At 43.0% G+C, this 19,995-nt stretch overlaps 1 protein-coding gene across 7 annotated transcripts in view; it reads right to left on the bottom strand.

Annotated features, from left to right (window-relative positions):
• Nucleotides 1-19,995, bottom strand: part of LOC120233110 (LIM domain containing preferred translocation partner in lipoma) — a 673,125-nt gene that overhangs the window by 443,517 nt on the left and 209,613 nt on the right. For all 7 annotated transcript variants that reach the window (XM_039234226.1, XM_039234221.1, XM_039234228.1 and 4 more), the window contains one exon: nucleotides 2,307-2,511. In XM_039234226.1, coding sequence (XP_039090157.1) covers nucleotides 2,307-2,496 — 190 coding nt within the window. In that variant the 5' untranslated portion in view covers nucleotides 2,497-2,511. The remainder of the gene's footprint in view (nucleotides 1-2,306; nucleotides 2,512-19,995) is intronic.

The following is a 19,995-nucleotide window of genomic DNA, read 5'->3' as shown; positions in this document are numbered from 1 at the left end:
GCACCTGAGGAGGGACAAAGGCCACGCTTCTGAAACTGAAGGGCCACAGAACCATAGCGAATATCACCTCTGGTCTCTAAATTCCCATTTCCCATTTTCCATGTGAGAAACACACTTACCTCCCAGGGTGCTACAAGAGAGCATACAAAGATGATGGAGAAGCACACAGCGTCCCACACAGACTACATGCTGAACAGTGACAGACCAGGAGCAGGAAGAATAATGGGGGAGAAAAGCAGAAACGTGAGGGTCACAGGACAAGATGTACATGGAAACCTAGGGAAGGGGGTGGTTTCCTCCGGTTGAGGCCACGTCTGGTCATTTTGGAGAAGGTGACACAAGAAGCATTTTGACAGGTGACAAAAGAGGTGGGGGTGGCATGTTGAGAAAGAGCAAAGGGTTGTGAGCTGCCATGTTCTGGATAGGACACCAGTGTCCCCGGAGAACTAGGCAGGCAGAGAACGAACCTCACAGACTACAGCAAAGGGAAGGGGCATCTCAAGTGTACAGAGTCACCCAAGGGACCACGTGCCACAAGTCCTAGCATCGGGCGTGGAGGGATCTGAAGGGAAACCACTACCTCCTTCCCTCCTCCCTCTCACATCGTTCGCCTCCTTAACATCAGACCTGCGCCCCTCCCCCCCTCAGGTGTGTATCAGTCGTCATACCTACCAAAGCTTCCTCACAACTTTGCCTCCTCCACAAGGGAGCTTTTTATAAGAAAGGCCTTATCCCTTTCATATGAGAGGGAAGTCTATTTCAGCTCTCCCCCCAAATCAGGGGACAAAATAATAATCCCCAACAAGCAAACAGGGAAAAATGCCGAGAAAACAAATAAGGAAGCCAACATACGGCCCCTCCTGTCCCGAGGAGGGATTCTCTTCCAAATTCCAGCCCTGAGTACTGCAACCACTAAAGCACCACCACTAAAGAACAAAGAAAACCAGTTTCATTAAGTCTTGGACTCACTGCAGAGATGGAGCCTCCTTCGAAGCCTATAAAAGTCAGACGCTGCCACAAAAATTAGTAGAACACCAAGAGTATGACATACTGCTTTTCCAGAGTAGCACTCTGGTGGTCTTATTATTGCTTCTCCTGGAAGAAAGATCCACGGCCTCAGCTCAGGAGTGCATGCTGATGCCTGACCTTCCTACCACCTGCCTGAGCATCCAGCCATCTCACACAAGGGGGTTATCTGGACTAGGCTTCTGACTCCACAAGTCACTCGACTGTAATTACAATACCAACAGACTAGTGACGTGCTAGCTGGGGACAGGGAAAGGACTAGGAAGAAAAGAGAAAGACTGAACTATACGATAGAGTGTGAAACAGTCTCATGAAAACTTCCTCGAAGAACCACAATCCTATCACCCAAGAAGCAATCAGAAACATCATGGAGAGAATAACGTAAGGTCATTTACTTTTAAGGGGCGGTGGGATGAGGGAGAAAACAGAAAAGGGGGGGTGCTGAGTCTCCTTGCCTGTCTCTTCTCTCTCAGCTCCCAGAAATTTAACATTCTTCTGCTTGTCAGTTAGAAGTCATGGTTTCACAGATTTGGATGAGCTGCCGACATTGACTGCTAAAAATATGGAAACTCTTCCACCACAGAGGACGGCACTCTTTGTGCTGTCTGCGAGGCTCAGTGTGTAAATGTGCAGGTACCTATACACCTGAGATGCTGAGCTCCTGTGCATCATCAAACTCAACTTGAGCAAAATTGAATGTACTGCTATTACAACCTCTAAGAACCAGGTTTCATTCACATTTGCCTGTGACCTTCTACAAATGAAGATCTCACAGAGCTCTCTAGGCAACTTTATCCCACAGCAGTCTAGAGGAGGAGAGAGAGAGCCTGAGAAGCTTAAACAATTCCAGGTGCCTCAGGAGGTTCACTCCATATGGGTTTCCAATCAGACCACTGCTTGGCAGCCTTTGGGGACACTTGTCCAATGGCAGCTGGGTAGCAGATACATCTCTACATGGAATGAGGTAGAAGATAACGCGATAGAAAGGCACTGGGCTATGAATGAAGACACCAAGGTTCTAGTTTTGGCTCTAGACCCAACTCACTGTATAACCACAGCCATAATATCCCTGAGGGTTGTCACTCTCTTTGACCCTAAACAAAAGGCTGGCATTGCTAGTTTCTAGATGTTTTTTAACCTTTGACAGTCTATTAACTATAATATGCACACTGAATTCTAGAGCTAACCTTTTTCTGACACAACTTCATGCAGATGAGTCACTCTTATTATATTGAACTCTCCCGCTTTGGGCACCCGACTCTAAAATCCCCCCCACTTACCTTCCCCCCCAGGTTTGTATGGGTTGTACTTGGGCTTTGGAGCAACTACTGGTGCAAACTTCTTGGGTGGTTGTTGTGTGGACACTGAAATGCTGGGAGTCCCAAAGGAATGGGTGGTCTCCATCCGCGCAGGCACATGGCCGAGGGGCTCCCCAGTGCTTTTGGGTGGCAGCCAAGATGGATGAGACATTGTCAGAATCTGAAACTAAAAAGAAAGAAACACAGTTGGTTTCCAGAAGCACAAAAATGGAGGCAACATATCCCTCATTTCATCATAATTTCATCTTAATCCGTACCTGAACACTTGAAACCTTGACAAAGCTCTCTGAGAAGGAAGAGAGAGAAAAGGTGAATGGGGACGGGGTGGGGGGAGGAAGAGGAAGGAGGCTAGGAAGAGGAAAAACTGACCATGGGCAGAGAAAAAGGAACATCCCCCTCACCCATCTTGAATCCTTCTGAAAGTAACCTCTTTAGCACTAACAGTCTTCAGGAAACAGATACAAGGAATGTCCCCTAAACTGAAGAAGAGTCTAATACCAAACAAGGTTGGAAAAAGGCTTCAACTTTATCAACAACCTATTAAAATGATTACCAATCAAGTAAATGGTCATAAGTTACCCAAACTAGGTAATATCACCTAAGTGAGATAACAGGAATTGTTCCTAGGATGCAGAAAGAGGTGAGATTACTCCTTGCTGGGAGCCGAGCAAAGACGTCGCTGAGGAGGTGCCCGTCACACTGGGCCCTGAGTGCTAAGCAGAGGCCCGTCTGAACCATGTCAGCAAAGCAGCACAGGTAGAAAACTACACAGCACTTATGTTTGGTGTGACTGGAGGGGGAGTAAGGAAAAGTAACTAGCAAACAACTAAAACGTGGAATGGAGCCAAAGCCCAGAAAGCATTGCGCCCTAACCTGGGGAGCCCGAATTCATTCGGTCAGCACGAAGGAGGCCCCCAAAGGTTATTCCTGACACAAGGGCAAAACTAGTACATGTCGGGAGACTTTCAAGCAATTCCTCTTATAGGAACAGTCACTCTCCACACCAAGGGGCCCTTGCAAATTGAGGGGAGGGAGGGAACCTCATTTGCCACAATGCCTGGGACCATACCGACTTGGTAGCAAGACACGGGGAATATTCAACACCTGTAATGAACAGGCCAGCCCTGCATGACAAAGCATTGGATGCTGTGCAAGGCCAGTATCATAGGGAAGATCTATGAAAAACCTACCTGGGGCAGGGAGGTGGGGGGGAGGGGTGTCAGCACAGCCACTATGCTCTTCTGATTGGATTACAATGCACTATGCGAGGAAAGAAAAAGGATGTCTTGCCTATCAGGGTAAGCCAGTCACCCCTCCAGGCAGCTTGCAGGCAAGGGCTGAGCCTCCCAGACTGCTTGCTGAAGAGGAGGGCTCTCCAAGCCTGATTGCAACAGCTCTCCAGCCCAGGGAGGCCCGGAAGCCACCCTGCGCCGGCTCCCAGCCCCACATCCACCCAGTAATTTTTTAATTGAGCTGAATTAATTGAGAGGGCTCCATGATTACCTCCAGATGTCTTTAAAAAAACAAAGAACACTAGAAATGCAGGGGAAAATAAAGGCCTCCGTACACGGAATGGTACCACAGATGGGGTGACAGGGACAGGGAGGACATCATGTGGCCAGGTAGTATCAGAAGGAATGGCGTGACCTGGAACAGCCCCCCCTCCACACACACACACACCCTGACCCTGCATCAGGGCCTCAGGTACCTCAACTACTTCACAGTTAAAATAAAGCCCTGTTCTAACTTGCAGACTTGTAGGACAACCAATGAGATAACAACATTATAGTGTCTCATGTACTATGAAGTGCTCTGCAAAGTGAGAGAAAGACAATGCTTGCAGTAGTTTTCTCCATAAAAGGGGATGATGGGAATCAGTGAGGAAGGCTCTAAACTAGGAATCAGAAGGCTTCTATTGCTGAAGCCAGTGGTGACCCTAGCTTTGCACTCTGGTTGCAGGAAGCTTCTTTTCCTCTCCCTCCGTTGTTCCTTGTACACAGGCTATGTGCAGACCCTTGTTCAACTGTGAGTTCCTTGAAAGAGCAACGGCCAGGGATCCCTGGGCCTCTCAGTGGTCTGAGTGTCAGACCCTTGATTTCAGCTCAGGTCATAATGCCAGGGTCGTAGGATTGAGCCTCCTATCTGACTCCATGCTGAGCATGGAGAATCTGCTTAAGATTCTCTCTCTCACTCCCTCTACCTCAGTATCCCCACTTCACTCGCTTGCGTGCACTCTCTCTCTCTAAAATAAAAATAAATAATACATATAAAAAAAGGAAAGGGCAATGACCATAGTTTACACATTCCTAAAATCACCATTAAGGCCAAGCACAAAACCAATATGGAGACACAACCATGAGTCTGGCTTACTCATGGTTCTTAAATCTGGCAGCACATTAACAATCATAGGAGAAGATTTCTCTTAGGACTGAAGAACACTAATCTTGGTTTTGTGTATGTATTTTTTTCTTAATCAAGTCTCAGTCTCCTACTGAAAGGGGATCAAAGTGTCTGTTCTGCTTTCAACATGACTAAAGCGAGCACAGGTCAGGACCAAGTAGGAGAAAATAAAGCTTTATACACTTTAACGCACTAGGCACATTTGTGGTATACATTTTATCTACACATTAATATTATCCCTGCAACTTTTCTATAAATCTAAAGTCACTCCAGAATAGAAACTTTAAAAAATGGGTTAATATGGGATGCAGTGATTTCTAAAGCAAAGAGGCACATTTCCAGATCAATCCCACATTGCCAATTGACTGTAGAATCCTGGCTTTTTCAGATATGCTGTAGATATAAAAGAACAGGCAACTTCTGGGAAAGTATAAAAAATGAAAACTTCAGCATCAAGATGCAAGTACTTGACACCACCATCTTTACATTCATCCCAAGTACCTCATGCTACCTGGCTATTCTCCTCCTCACGGACACACCGCCAGCTCCACCTCCTGAGAGTGTCAGGGTCTGGCCTTCTATCTGTTTGCAGGTGACCTCTATGGCATCTCCTCATACCATTCTTCCATATGTCAACAGGGGTCCAGTGACACCATTCACAGAATTTGTAATGATTTTCCATGACCCCAAACTCTAGCTCATGCTATGCCCACCATCTACACTGCCCTTTCCTTCCCTTCATTTTCTACCAAGCCCTACTTTTCTTTATCTTGACCCAATGCAAATGTGTCTGATGCTGTGAACATTTCCCAAACTCCACCTTCCCCAAAAAAGAGTAGCTTACTGTCAGATACTTGTATCATACTTACAACAATCCACAGGGACTGACCCAGTAAGCTGGAAGCTTCTGAGTAGTCTCACCATATGACCACAATGCCTGGCTAGAAAGCCTTTAGAAAGCTATGCTACAGATAAGTGTGTAAATGAATGGATGTTGATCTGTTTGGTTACTCATCCCTCTTTAGAATCTCTGCACCTTCCTTCTTAACCTCCAGTGATATAGTCATCTCTTTTCTCTTCCTTAATTTAGCAATGGAATTAATCATTTTGATAGATTTCCAGATATTTAACCATGTCTGCGTTCCCAGGATAAAAAGCCTACCCACAGTTATACTATCTGAGATACTGATGAATTAAATATGCTATTTTATATAGAATTTTTGTACCGATAATCATAAGTAAGATTATCCTGTAGTGTTTTTTCCCTCTACTTGTTTTACTTATCATTATTTGGTTTCAACATGAGGGTTCTATATCCTTTTTCTACTGTTTGGATTTGTTTCATTCTGAGGAGATTAGAATTAACTGATCTTTAAAAGTTTTTCAGGACTTAGTGGAAACACATTTGGACGTGATTCTGTAATGACAGATCTTAATCATAATTCCAGTAACTTCTAGGATAGTTGTGGCAGTTGTATGCTTCTTTTGAGGTCATTTTCATATTCTGCTGGAAATTCATCCATTTCCTCTAATTTTATCTCCCTCCCTTTCAATGTAGCTACCTCTCAATTAAAAATGATGTCTCCTCTATTATGCATCATTTCAATCCTGAGCACCACTCCCTATGAGTCCTTAAGGACACGATTCATGTTTTCTATCAACCAGTTCAAGTTAACTTCCACAGCACTTAGAATACTGTGCTCTTCACACGCCTCTGCCTCCCTGCTTGCCTGTATCCCAAACTAAACTCTTGAATCCTTGAGAGCAGAAGTAATTATCATCCTGGAGTCCCAGGGCCTAATACATGATAGACACTCACTAAAGATGTCTGTTAATTTAATGAATGAATAACTGTATTTGTCTGGCACTAGAGCTCCAGATGAATCAGATTCTCATCCTGTACTCAAGAATCTTAAAGCCTAAGATTCTTGCAAAAATAAGCCTGCAAAAGGGACTTTTATATATGCGAAAAGAGACAGCAATACACGGCGCACAGAAAGAACTGGCCTATGTGGCAAGTGTTAGCTTAGGCAGGAGTGGCCCTTGACAGGGACTGTGAAAGCTGGATGGTTCTGAAAGATAAATGGACCACAAAAGATAATGCCTGGGAATACTGTAAGCTCAAGGAAGAAGCAAGGTCCTTCTATGCAACAAGGAACAGACCGGTTGTACTAAACTGAGGGACTCAAGGGGAATATTTGGGGAAAAGATTTGGAAGATATAAATTGAGCTTGCCTTTTAAAAGTTTTATACAAAGAGGTAAGAAGCTAGAACTTTTGTCTCTGACCAGGAATCTAACAAGAGTAATGAACAGTCTATGTAAGAGTAAAACTCTATATTCCAGATGGATCCAAGGAATGTGAGAAACACAATAACACAGACATGGAGTGACCATGTCCCCACTTCTAGTCTCAGCTTCGCCAGTGTGACCTTTAACAAGAGAGGATGCTCATTTGCAAAATGAATGTCTGTAAAGTCCCAATCAGCCCTAATATTCGGTAGTGCTTTTCTTCTCCGAAACCTGAATTACAGCCCATTATTTTGATAAATGTGTTTGAGGAAACCTCACAAGTTTAGTGAACAGATGAACTAGAACATGCCAGTTGGGGTTTCTCAGCTTCTCCAGGAAAGGCCAACTTAAACACAAAGATAAGCAGTGGCGAGAGCCGGTTTTGCTGGACCAAAACTCACTCTGCTCTTACTTCCTCTGGTTCTAGGTCAGTTTCACTGTAAGCTTACAATCATTGTGAAAGCAAGAAGTGAAAGGGAAGATCTCCACTGAGGCTGTGAAAATACACAAACACCATCACAAGAGAGGCAAACAAGAGAAATGACCCTCATCTAAGCAAAATGCCTACTGTTGAAGGGAGGCAGAGAGCCAGGCTCCCTGGTCTTTCAGGAACCAGCGTCACATGCAAAGCAATTAAGAAGAACCTAAGAAATTTCACTTAATTACCTTCTCTGTTGTTCTTAGTCTTCTCCTAGCTGTTCATCAGGTACAAAAAAGCCATGGATTGACAATAAAGAGTCAGTGTTTACTGCAGAATTCCTATATGCTAAGCAATTTTCTAACAATCATATAATTGTCTTGACTATTATATGAGGTAAGGTTATCATTCTCCACATTCAGCAGATCAAGAAAGACTATAAGAGTTGGATACCTTGCTCAAAGATATATACACTAACAACAAAACTGAAGCTTGAACACAGGGCTTCAATTCCAAATCCATAGTCTTCATCATGATATCACCTTTCTGTCTGAAGGAAAGAAAAAAAAAAGCCCACAATCCAGAGGAAGTTACACTTAGAAACCGTCAGTTTTGCTCTTGTCTCCATTCCTAGCTCCTGGACATTATTTGCCATAATGTCTTCCCTATTCTATTCCATTGAACAATAATCATCATACACTGATGTAGTGTCTGCATCAGTAGTCTGACCATACCAATCACAGCACCACAGAGCATAAAGAGTCACAAAAAGGCCAGAGGACGCCTAAGATCCTTCCTCTATGCATGAGAAAATTTAGAACTACAGGTAAAGTGAGATTTAATACTTGAAAAAGAAAAAAAAAAAAGCTACTGAGCCTTGCTAAAGACACCATGTGAATGACAAGTCATCGTCAGCCACAAAAATAGAACTAACCAGTGTTTGCTCAAGTTTTCCTCTTTCCTGAAAGCAATATTGTACACTTCTATCAACATTTACATAGGTCATCAAAATTTAAAACCAACCAATCAATCATTCCACAGTATCATCTAACACTAAGTTCTAGAAGCTTAATGTAATAGTTTTCAGAACTGTCTATACACTAGACTCATCTGGGGATCTTTACATATATATTCTGATTGAAGAATTGAAAATAATTGACGTAGCATTTGTATGAATCTTTAAATCATGTTGCATTAGTCCCTAAATCTCCTTTGGCAATGAACCCAAAGCCTGGCTCTGGGTCAATGTTTCCTAATAAATGAATGAGGGAAGGGACAAGTATTAACATACTATTTTAGTGGTAGAAAACTTTAGAGGCTGAGATGCTAAGTGACTTAAATATCAGAAGTAGCTGACGGCAGACTAAAGTTCAGGATTCATGTCCTTTCGCAACATTTTCTTTATTTAAACAAGCCATAGAGATTTAAATAATACTTTTCCTTTAACTTAGGAGGGGTTTGGCCATCTTTCCCCTTTATCTAAAGGTTGATACGTTCCTACAATTTCAAAGCTGCTTTCTTAATCATCTACTAAAATGATACAATGTGCTTCTCTCTCTGGGCTATGGCTAATCATCTTGTCTTCATCTCCAGATAAGGCTGGAGGATAGGTGATCTTCTGAATTAGACCCAGCTTTCAGGCTGAGCTCTGTCATGAATTCACAGAGCAGCCTTCCCTCTCTGGGATGCCAGTGTCCCCCTCTGAAAACAAGGTGACTGGAGGAGATGAAGACTGAATGACAACCCTACTCACAGACCCTTCTGATTCCACAAAAGCTCCTGACTGTAGAACGGGCCCCAAATGAGGAAAATCATGGAAATTCCAGACCATCTACAGCTCTCCTCGGAGCTCATCAGGAAGAAAGCACAGCCCTCTATGTGGTATGTTCACCTTCCCCTTCTTTTTTGGTCACCCGTTTTCCCGACTCTTCAAACCTCCCCATGGCAGGAGGGAACCTTAGACTGATCTGAGACTACCAAGGTATCAGTCAAGATTTATTATGCACAAGTAAATAAGTACTTTAGGCAAACCTTTTGCAAGCGACGTAGGTAAGTCCCTACCAGTGTAATTACGAAGCAGATCCACCGTGGCATGTGATGCAAGCGTGGGAAGACAACGCTGAAGAACAAGGCAGGCTGAAAATTACACAAATTGTTAGCTGAACAGCAAATGTGATCACTCTTCCTCTGAAGTGTCAGGTCAGATGAGAGCCGGAAGGGCAAAGCAGGATCTGCCATGGGCTGAAAATGTCAATGTATTCACTCAACTTCTCTCTACAGGCGACTTTGGCCCGGTACTGGCGAAGCGCCCCATTCTCTGCATGGACAGCTGGCATTACTTGGAAGGGGTGACTACTGAACAACTCCACAGAAATGCCAAGCCTTTATATAGGCTATCAGAGACACAATTGGAAATACTGGAAAAAGCTCTGGACTTAAATACAGAGGACTCGGATGTAAACTCTAGCTTAGCCACTAATCAACTCGATGGTGACTTTAGTCCCTTGACCTCCTTAAACCTCAGTGTGTCTCCCTATCTATAAACAAAAGATTAGATGTCACTGCCATCGTTTCCACCTCTTGTGTCCCATGATACCTCCTACAAGTCTGCAAATTAAGTGAGCCCAGGTTTCTTACATCCCTGACTTAACTCCTGAGTCCCACTGACCAGGGAGTATGAAGTGAAAGGAGGCAGGATAGACATCCACACAGAAAATACCAACCTGCCTTGCACAGGGTTAGAATGAACACAAATTAATGCTAATGGAACAATCCTTATTAGCAGCAATGGACCCCACCGGGGACGGGAAGTGTCCCACTGCATTGGAGATCCCAGGTAAGTGGCAGGGAGAGAAGCATCAGTCCAGAGAAGTCAGCATTGGTTTCTGATAAAGAAGTGAGGCAGACAAGAGATAAAGTCCACACTGAGCTTTTATTTCAAATTCAGAATGTCACGCAAAAAGGGAACCATCAACAGTGACGGGGAGACAATAGCAATGGAAGACCAAGAGCCTCAGGAGAAGGTAAAAAGCAGAACAGGACCAAACCAATTACTACCTCCCATCAGTCATGGGAAAACAGACCTGGGTGACAGCAGCCAGGACACCGGCCAAGAGGTCAGAGGGTCCTGCTGTGAAAACCTGTAGGGGCTCATTTGTTCCTTCTAAATGAAAAGCCAAAGCCCAAGATTTAGAAAAGCTGAAGTGACTCTTCCAAGGTAGCACAGCAGGTAACTCTTCCAAGGTAGCACACCCTCAGGGATGGATTCCAACCCGGTAGTTCTGCTTCCAAAAAGTGTTTGCAGTAGAAAAGTTTCACTAAGCAAGCCTGTAAGTCTATTGATTATGGGATAATAACCAGAGAAGGGGGAGCAAAGGCATGGAAATGGACACAGGGGTAAAGAATCTCTCTTCCAAGAGTGAGAACCCGTGCTGTAGAACATCAGCACAGAGGTCACGTGACCCGCAACCTTGTGCTCTAGGTCACATTGGATAGCAATGGTTCCACTGGGCTAAGTGCAAGATACTTACCCTCTCTGGACCACAATTTCTCCAGCTCTATCATACTTAGCATTAAGAAGGCGATCTCAAAAATCCCCTCTCGTGATAACATTTTATGTTCTATGACGCTATAGCAAGTCTGCAGTGTACCACGCTCACAAAAAAATATGTTCCTAAGGAGATTTCTTCTAAGTCTCTGATTCTAAAAGCAAGTAGTTTTCTGTCCAAGGCTAAGAGAAACGGGCAAACAATACCTAGAGCCTTTGAACTCAGAAAATCTATTAAATGTGGAAATCTGAATTTCTGATGATGAGATTTCTGAGTTCCTGGTGCAGAAAGGTTTTCAAATACTACTTTACATCTAGCCTCTCCATGAGGGTGAAATGCATGAGTGTGGAAACACGTGAGTGTGGAAAAGTCACCAATAAAGTCTCCAACGAGGCCTAGAGATCTCTCTGGTGGCACCTGAAACCTTCTCATTCCAAACCCACCATGACATGAATAGGCCCACAAGTTAACTGCTGTTCACTTGTCTGTGTTCCCTTAACAGCCTGATCCAACTTGTTTTAAAACATACAGACACTGAGGCGCCTGGGTGGCTCAGTCGGTTAAGTGATCGACTTTGGCTCAGGTCATGATCTCACAGTTGTGGGTTCAAGCCCCACCTCGGGCTCTGTGCTGAACGTTTGCTCAGAGCCTGGAGCCTGCTTCAGATTTTGTGTCTCCTTCTCTCTCTGCCTCCGCTCACACTGTGTCTCACTCTGTCTCTCAAAAATAAATAAATGTTAAAAAAATTGTTTTTAAACATGCAAACACCATGTTTTAGTGTCTACAAGTTTATCATGCCCATTAGACAGGTCATAGACTTATATTAGCACTTTGAGGGATGTTTAAACTGATTTCAGTGGGTTTTTTTTTAATGTTTTATTTATTTCTGAGAGAGGGAAAGCAGAAGCAGGGGAGGGTCAGAGAGAGAGGGAGTTACAGGCTCTGAAACAGGCTCCAGGCTCTGAGCTGGCAGTCAGCACAGAGCCCGACGTGGGGCTTGAACCCACAAACCGCGAGATCATGACCTAAGCGAAAGTCGGACGCTCAACCGACTAAGCCACCCAGGCACCCTTGATTTCATGTTTTAATATTTTGTTTGTACTTCCTTTATTGAAAATTCACTCTGAGGGGTGCCTGGGTGGCTCAGTCAATTAAGCATCGACTCTTGATTTCAGCTCAGGTCATGATCTCATAGTTACTGAGATCGAGCCCCATGTCAGGCTCTGAGCTGAGAATCCAGGGCCTGCTTGGGATCCTCCTTCTCCCTCTCTCTGCCCCTCCCCCGCTTGCTTTCTCTCTAAATAAACAAACAAATACACTTAAAAGATTCACATGGAATCCCTGATACAAACAAACAGAGTAACAGAAAAAAGAGTCTGCTTTAGATAGAACCTGGCAAAGTTAAATAGTTACTTTTGTCTTCACTGAACAGGAATCCACCATTGACAAATCTCAGGCCATGTTTTCATCTGACAATACTGTATGTGACTCTGTGAAGCAATGTTTATTCAGGCCATAAGACCCACAAAGTAATCCCAGCAACAACACACAGCATTAACTGTTATACTTGAGCCTTCCGAACATTAAATTGCTCAAAAACCTGTCACCTGTCAACTGTGCTCTTTGTACCCTAATGTCACAACCACTGGTTACAAAGTAGCTTATAGCCTTTGCTCAGAGTTTAGACACTGTAATGTCAATTACTGTTATTGAGTTTTGGTAATATTATTATAAAGTTTCCAGTGCAATCTTTGTTTCCCTATTACTTAAGTTTCATTGTAAATTTGTCAAACCCCAAATCTACTTTACTCCAAGGTTAAAATATAAGGATATTGCAAAATTAAATAAAAGTCCCTAGACATTGGACAAACAAAGGGGGCTAGAGAAGAAATACAGATTTTCAGCCTTCAAGCACCATGACATACAGTTTTAGGAAACAAAGAGATTCAACTTCAACTTCATGCATCATCATATGCTCTGAAATAATTTTTCTTTAACACCAGTCCAAGAGCCTGGAGAAATTTCTCAGTACTTAAAATGGTATGAAAAACAGACCAGCTTTTCATTAGAACGTGTTATAAATTCAAATTAGGTAAGAGAGGCTCGTTTTGCAATTTCACATTTAATAGAAAAACAATTGAAACCATTTTCAACTGGTGACCTTTTTCTTGAGTCACGTTGGAAGTTGTTCCACTTTTATTTCAAGATTTTGAAACAGAGACAAAAGTCTGTGGAGGCATTGACCAATGGCAGCTGAGTAAAAATGAGCCAGGCTGTTTCGGATCAGTTTCAGAATGACATCGGTGAATGTTATTCCCTTTTAAATCTCCCTCGATGAGAGTACTGACACTGGGCCTCCTGAATTTTTATCAATTACAGACTGCCGTGCACAAAAGACAATGCAACGCATGAAGAAGGTACTAGGTTGGCTCTTACTCTGGGGAAACCACACGCACACACACAAGCACGCGCGCACGTGCACACATGCACCCACCACACTTTAGATTTGTAAGGTAGTAGGCAACAACATTGACCAATACCAAAGTTTAATATCCAAGAACCATGAAATTTTTAATGAAGATATTTCTTCTAATATGAGCTGAAGTTGACACGTAAGCACCATCTGTGAGTTTGCTTATACATATCTAATGACCATGAATTCATTACCTCACAAGGCAGTCCCCTCCAGGGCAGGAAAGTTGTAACTACACATCAAAAGTTATGTGTAGCTGAGGCCCACGCTCCCCTAAAAAACATCTGTCGGTCTTACCCCTGCAGTCTGGAACCACAAGCCTTCTGATACATGACAGCCCTCCAGATATTTAAAATAATAGACTCCTGGGTGGCTCAGTCGGTTAAGCCTCTGACTTCGCCTCATGGCGTGATCTCATGGTTCATGAGTTCAAGCTGCACATCGGGCTCTCTGCTGACAGCTCAGAGCCTAGAGCCTGCTTCAGATTCTATGTCTCCCTCTCTCTCTGTCCCTCCCCTCCATGCTCACACTCTGTCTCTCTCCATCTCAAAAATAAGCATTTAATATTTTTTTAATTTGTTTGCTCATTTTTAAATGTTTTTTAAAATTTTCTACTAATTTATTTTACCCGGTTTATTTTTGCTATGTTTCGAGTTTAAAAGTCCAATTCATCTCCCTTTTTTCCAAGTAGCCTTATGACTTTAGAACAATAACATAAATTTTAAATCTCAAACCAGTAGTTTTCAAAGCTTCTATAGCTAAGTAGATAAATAAAATGTTTCTTCATGCCAAATCTGTAAGAAAATCCCAAGGAAAAGAGGCGCCTGAGTAGCTCAGTCGGTTAAGCGTCTGACTTCAGCTCAAGTTTTGATCTCAGTTCGTGAGTTCGAGCCATGCATCAGGTTCTGTGCTGACAGATCAGAGCCTGGAGCCTGATTCGCATTCTGTGTCTCCATCTCCTTCTCTCTCTGCCCCTCCCCCACTTGTGTACTCATGCACACACTCTCTCTCTCAAAAATAACATTTTAAAAAACAAAAATAAAAACTTTAAAAAAAGAAAATCCCAAGAATAAAATAAACAAATTGATAGAACAACTCCCTGAACCTTATTTAAATTCTCATCCTTTGGCAGAATTCATTTCAGTTTGAAGGGGGAGAGTCCAAAATGCATTCCTACTTCCTACATGGGCCATGCTACGAGCAAGGTTGAAAACCTGCTGGTCTAATATTACAAACGTGACTGCAAGTAAATAAAGAACAAAGATAGCATCTTCCTTTATTTTCCTTGTACTTAATACAGAATCTGTTCCATCATCAGTGCTCAGCAAGTGAGTACTACATAAAAAGAAGGTAAACGTAAAGATTTGGGAATACAAAGAATTAAGATCTGTTTCCACATCAGTTCACATCTCAAACACCATTCTCCACAGCTCATTATAATTAGGGTGACCAGACAGCCAACGCATGCTTGTTGTTTTGAAATAATCATTAACAATCCCCCTTTTCACTCTCAAAGGTGTCCCGCTTTATTATTTTCTAAAGTTTTTATTTATTTTTGAGACAGAGAGACAGAGACAGAGAGAGACAGAGGGCGAGAGATGGGGGAGGGGCAGTGAGAGAGGGAGACACAGAATCCAAAGCAGGCTCCAGGCTTTGAGCTGTCAGCACAGAGTCCAATGCAGTGTCGAACTCATAAACCACAAGATCATGACCTAAGCCAAAGTCAAGAGGCTTAACCAAGTAAGCCACCCAGGCTCCCCAGAGGTATCCCACTCTAGATGATAACTTATGTATAGTCACTTACTTATAGTACTGTGATAATAAGGTTTTGGTCACTGAGTTCAAGAGAATTCTGAATATAATAGTGTCTTCTCCCAAAGGCTGCATATAGCCAAAGACTTCCCATACTTTGACTTTATTACTGCCATTGCTAAGAGGGCCAAGCAGTATGCAGTGGTAAGCAGAGGAGGCTTTGGGGCTTTCCTGCTCCAGAAGCGTGTGCTTCCTAAAAAGAAGGAAAGAATGTTCCAGAAAGATTCTGCAGGAGTAGTAGAATGCAAGATACAGCAGAAATTAGCATCAACTACGTTACCCACTCAGCTTTTCTTCTTTTTTTAATTTTTTTAATGTTTTATTTATTTCTGAGTGAGAGAGAGAGAGAGAGAGACAGCATGAGCAGGGGAGGGTCAAAGAGAGGGGGAGACACAGAATCTGAAGCAGACTCAGCTCTTCTTCTGAAGCAAAGGCTACTGCCCTAAGAAACGAGACTATTTACTTCGATTACATCTTACCACGTGCCCACTCCTGTCTCCTACCTTCACCAATATTACCAATGATTTCAAGTTGAAGGACAACAGGTTGGCCCTATTCTTAATTTGGAACAGGAAAAATAAGGATGCGGACAAGAAATTGAAATAAAATGTGTCCAAATGTGTTCACTAGGGTACAAGAGTAAAGGTGATGGAGATCACCTAGAACTGTTTTACATTTCTTTTTTTTTAATATTTTATTTATTTTTGAGAGAGAGAGAGACAGCATGAGCAGCTGAGGGTCAGAGAGAGAGAGGGAGACACAGAATCTGAAGCAGGCTCCAGGCTCAGAGCTAGCTGTCAGCACAGAGCCCGACGCGGGGCTCGAACCCACGAACCATGAGATCATGACCTGAACCGAAGTCGGATGCTTAACTGACTGAGCCACCCAGGCACCCCTGTTTTACATTTCTAAACGGGGGTTACACAAGAGTTAAGGGAGATGAAGTTGAAAGAATTCACTGCAAGCCCACAGGCTATACGTCTATTTAATTTATGTTAAATAAACTATTTTATATTGATTTCCATTGCAAATTCTAAATGTATATTCTGCAGGGGCGGGGGAAGGGGGGAAGTGTACAAGATGGAAAGTCTACAACCCATGCCAAAGACGGAAGCCCCATCCCCCCGCCCCAGACATGGTAAGCACTGCTATACCATCATATTGCATGTCTCCTCGTAGTACTTTCCAAGATGTTTCAAACCAAAACAGTTTAGAATACTCTCCCAGCTCAGGATCTTCCCTCCTTACGGCATTTTCTCTGATAAACAGGAATTTCCCTTAGGGATTCCCTAAAGTAAAGTGGTTGCATTACCTTCTGTTATATAATTAATTGCACTGACAAACAGAGGTCTCATAGAACAGAATTATTAATCCATCCTCAGTGTGGCATCTACTACATGCAGAGGTTCATTGAAGACATGCCCCAAATGTAAAAACCGTAACCCTTCCTGTGTTGGATACGGTGGGTCAGTACGCAAACCTGCCATGTTGCAAAGGTAGTCTTGCAGGAAAAATAAGCTCCCTTGTTCTTCATCACAAAAGAGATTCGGCCAAGAAATTTGTACTGGCGTGAGATTTGAAAGATAAAAGTAAGACAAAGGCCATGTTCCTGCAGCTCTGGCTTGTTTTCTGCTGGAAGCATGGCCGTGGAGATGGGATTTTTCTGAGCCCACACTCCCATGTCCAGCCTGTCAGGAAGTAGCTATTGTGCAGGCGTGGCTGGACTCGATGTCTCAGGGTCCAGTTGCTACTTTCCTAACTGTGGCTTCTTCCTTTTTTTTTTTTTTTTTTGACATTATGAACAAAACCTTCATTTATTAGTCATTCTTTAACTAGTTCTGATTTCATCTTGTCAAGTTTACCACTGCAAGTCACCCAAACAACCAAAAGTCACAATTTAGTGAAAGAACATCATGAAACTCTGTATGATCATCAAAAAGGCAATGAGGTACCACTGCACACTGGCCAGAATGGCTAAAATGAACAACTCAGGCAACAATAGATGTTGGCAAGGATGCAGAGAAAAGGGAACCCTTTTTCACTGTTGGTGGGAACGCAAATTGGTGCAGTCACTCTGGAGAACAGTAGGGAGGTTCCTTAAAGTTAAAAATAGAACTACACTACAACCCAGCAACTGCACTACCAAGAATTTATCCAAAGGATACAAAAATGCTGATGAAAAGCAGCATATGCACCCCAATGTTTATAGCAGCCCTTATCAACAACGGCCAAACTATGCAAAGAGGCTAAGTGTCCATCCATTGAAGAATGGATTAAGATGTTGTATATATACAATGGAACACTACTCAGTGATGAAAAAGCATAAAATCTGGCCATTTGCAACAATATGGATGGAACTAGAGGGTATTATGGTAAGTGAAATAAGTCATCCAGAGAAAAACAGATATCATATGATGTCACTCATATGTGGAATTTGAGAAACTGACCATGGCTTCTTAATCACAAGTAGGGCGATGCATTCCTTAAGCCAAGAGTTCTGTGGTAGCTTCATGATTCTCTGCAGATCTGACTGTGGAAAATGTAATAATCTTGTGTGGTTCTGGGTTTTCTTACTGGAAGCTCAGGCTTGAGCCTGCTGTCTAGGATCCTTCCAATTATTTAGAAGAACCTAGTATCATGTATTCAATCCTTCCCGCCTAAAATACCTAGAGGGGTTTGTTTCCCATGGTAAATGCCAACTAAGTCCCCCACGTTATCCTTAAAATTGTTTGCCAGTAACAATAATGGCATAATATCAACAAAAAAGATGGGTTCAAATCATTCATTGTGCAAACAAATCCTGAGTACCGATGCAAGAGCTCGGATTTTTGCTATGGACCAGAGTCATGCACAGAGCCCATGAAGTGCCAGCCCTCGGAGCCCCGCTTCTGGTTTGAAGAGGCAGTACTTGGTGATGCGGAGTAAAGCCTTAAGAAGCCTCATCTAATCTCAGCAATTTAGCCTCAGATTGCTGTCACTAAATGGTCACGTTTCCTAATTAGGGGGCCACATGGATGAAAGTCCCCTTAAACTGTAACATTCCACATCTCGATGAGTCTTTGTACTCATGAGGGAATTTACTAGGATTTAAGTCCTAACAAAACTTCCTAAATTTCCAGTTCTCTAAATCTGAAGGTCAGAATACAAAGGTCACATAACACAGAACTCATATAGTTAAAATAGGAACAAGAATCAGTGACCCCCAAATGCTATGCATGGTGGCAGCCTCTAGCTGGAAAGTCACAGGGAGGGGAAAAAAAATCCAAGCTCGTGGTTGCGGCAGTTGTTAAGAATACTACAGAAGAAGCAGTCTCTTCAGGGACTCCATCTTCTTTGCAAACGTCTGCTTCACTGTCTGAAGGAAAGGGAAATATTTACACACACTTTCTTCACTGAAGGTACTCAGGCCAGTAGGTCACAGAGTGACCAAAATAATAGGCAAATGCACTAATGCTTAGATCTTTCAAGGAAAGCCATTAATTTCTTCATGTCCTGGACAAGAAAATCTCTGCACCTCATACAAGAGAAGTGGTTTGGGGGACAGGAGAAGCACGGTCATACATCTAATGGCAGTTGGGGTACCAGCTCCAATGGTGGCCTCAGGTTACCACATTGGGCTTTCATTGCCTCACCTGCCAAATGCAGACCACACTTGCTGCTCTGAGTAGTACTTCATGGGTGCTTAAGAAGATCAGGTAAAATACTGAACACAAGAGCATTTCATTATATATACATATATATATGATGAATATATGTACACATATACACATAATATATATACACATAATATAATACATGTTTTAGATAGATGGATGGATGGATGGATGGATAAAGGAATTTCAAATAAAAGCTACAAATGGGACGTTTCAGGCCCAAGCAGCAAAAGGAAATATAAATATAGACATAATTTTGCAATTTTATAATGTAGGGGAAGACATGGTGATCAGAATTGTCACAAACAATCATGTCCAAAAGAGAAGAGAAACCAGCTCCACTCTGTCATAACTGTCTCAGTTCCTGTAGCGCATACAACAATGGAAAGACTGCAGGGAGGGGCAGGGACAGCCTCTGCTTGTGGCACACCAAGGCCACGGACACGCTGGACAGAGAAAATGACATTTCCACCTGGTTAATCTCACAGTGTACGTCCTCCAAGAATGTCTGTGTGGCTCTGTGCAAGCGACTTCATCATTTTCACAGTTGTATCTCCAGGAAAATGGAAATAACTGTCATAATGCAGGAGCGAAACATAATACTGATAGTTCTATGAAACTGTGTGATCCGAGAGAGTAGGGCCCAAGCTCTAGGCCTGCTCAGCTGGATGGGCAGGGATGCAAAGGCAGACCTTGCCCATGGGTGGGTTTCAGGATCCTGGCGCACTGGCAGGCTCAGGTAATATGCAGGCAATAACTAACTTTAAAGGAAGTAGAGACAGCCAAAGCAGTAGGTCAACACAAGCAAATTCTGAGCTCTGGACAGAGGGGCAAAGCAGTCCTCCAGCTTCAGCATACTGGTAAGCAACCGGCTTAGGACACAGATGAGGTCAGAGCTAGAGATCAAGCCCCAGGCCCAAGGACACAAAGTCACAAGAAGAGTTATATTTCACAAAGCAAAAGGGCACCCTCTTGGTCTGCCTTGGGCTAGAGCTACCAAATAGATCTCCAGGGCCCTGGGACATCAGGTGACAAAAGAGCTAAAATAAGCAAGAT

The sequence above is a fragment of the Hyaena hyaena genome, unplaced genomic scaffold (assembly GCF_003009895.1).
Source record: "Hyaena hyaena isolate Hyena2069 unplaced genomic scaffold, ASM300989v1 scaffold_84, whole genome shotgun sequence".
Classification (NCBI taxonomy): Eukaryota; Metazoa; Chordata; class Mammalia; order Carnivora; family Hyaenidae; genus Hyaena; species Hyaena hyaena.
Note: the sequence above shows the minus strand (reverse complement) of the source record. Positions and strands in the feature narration are given on the sequence as shown.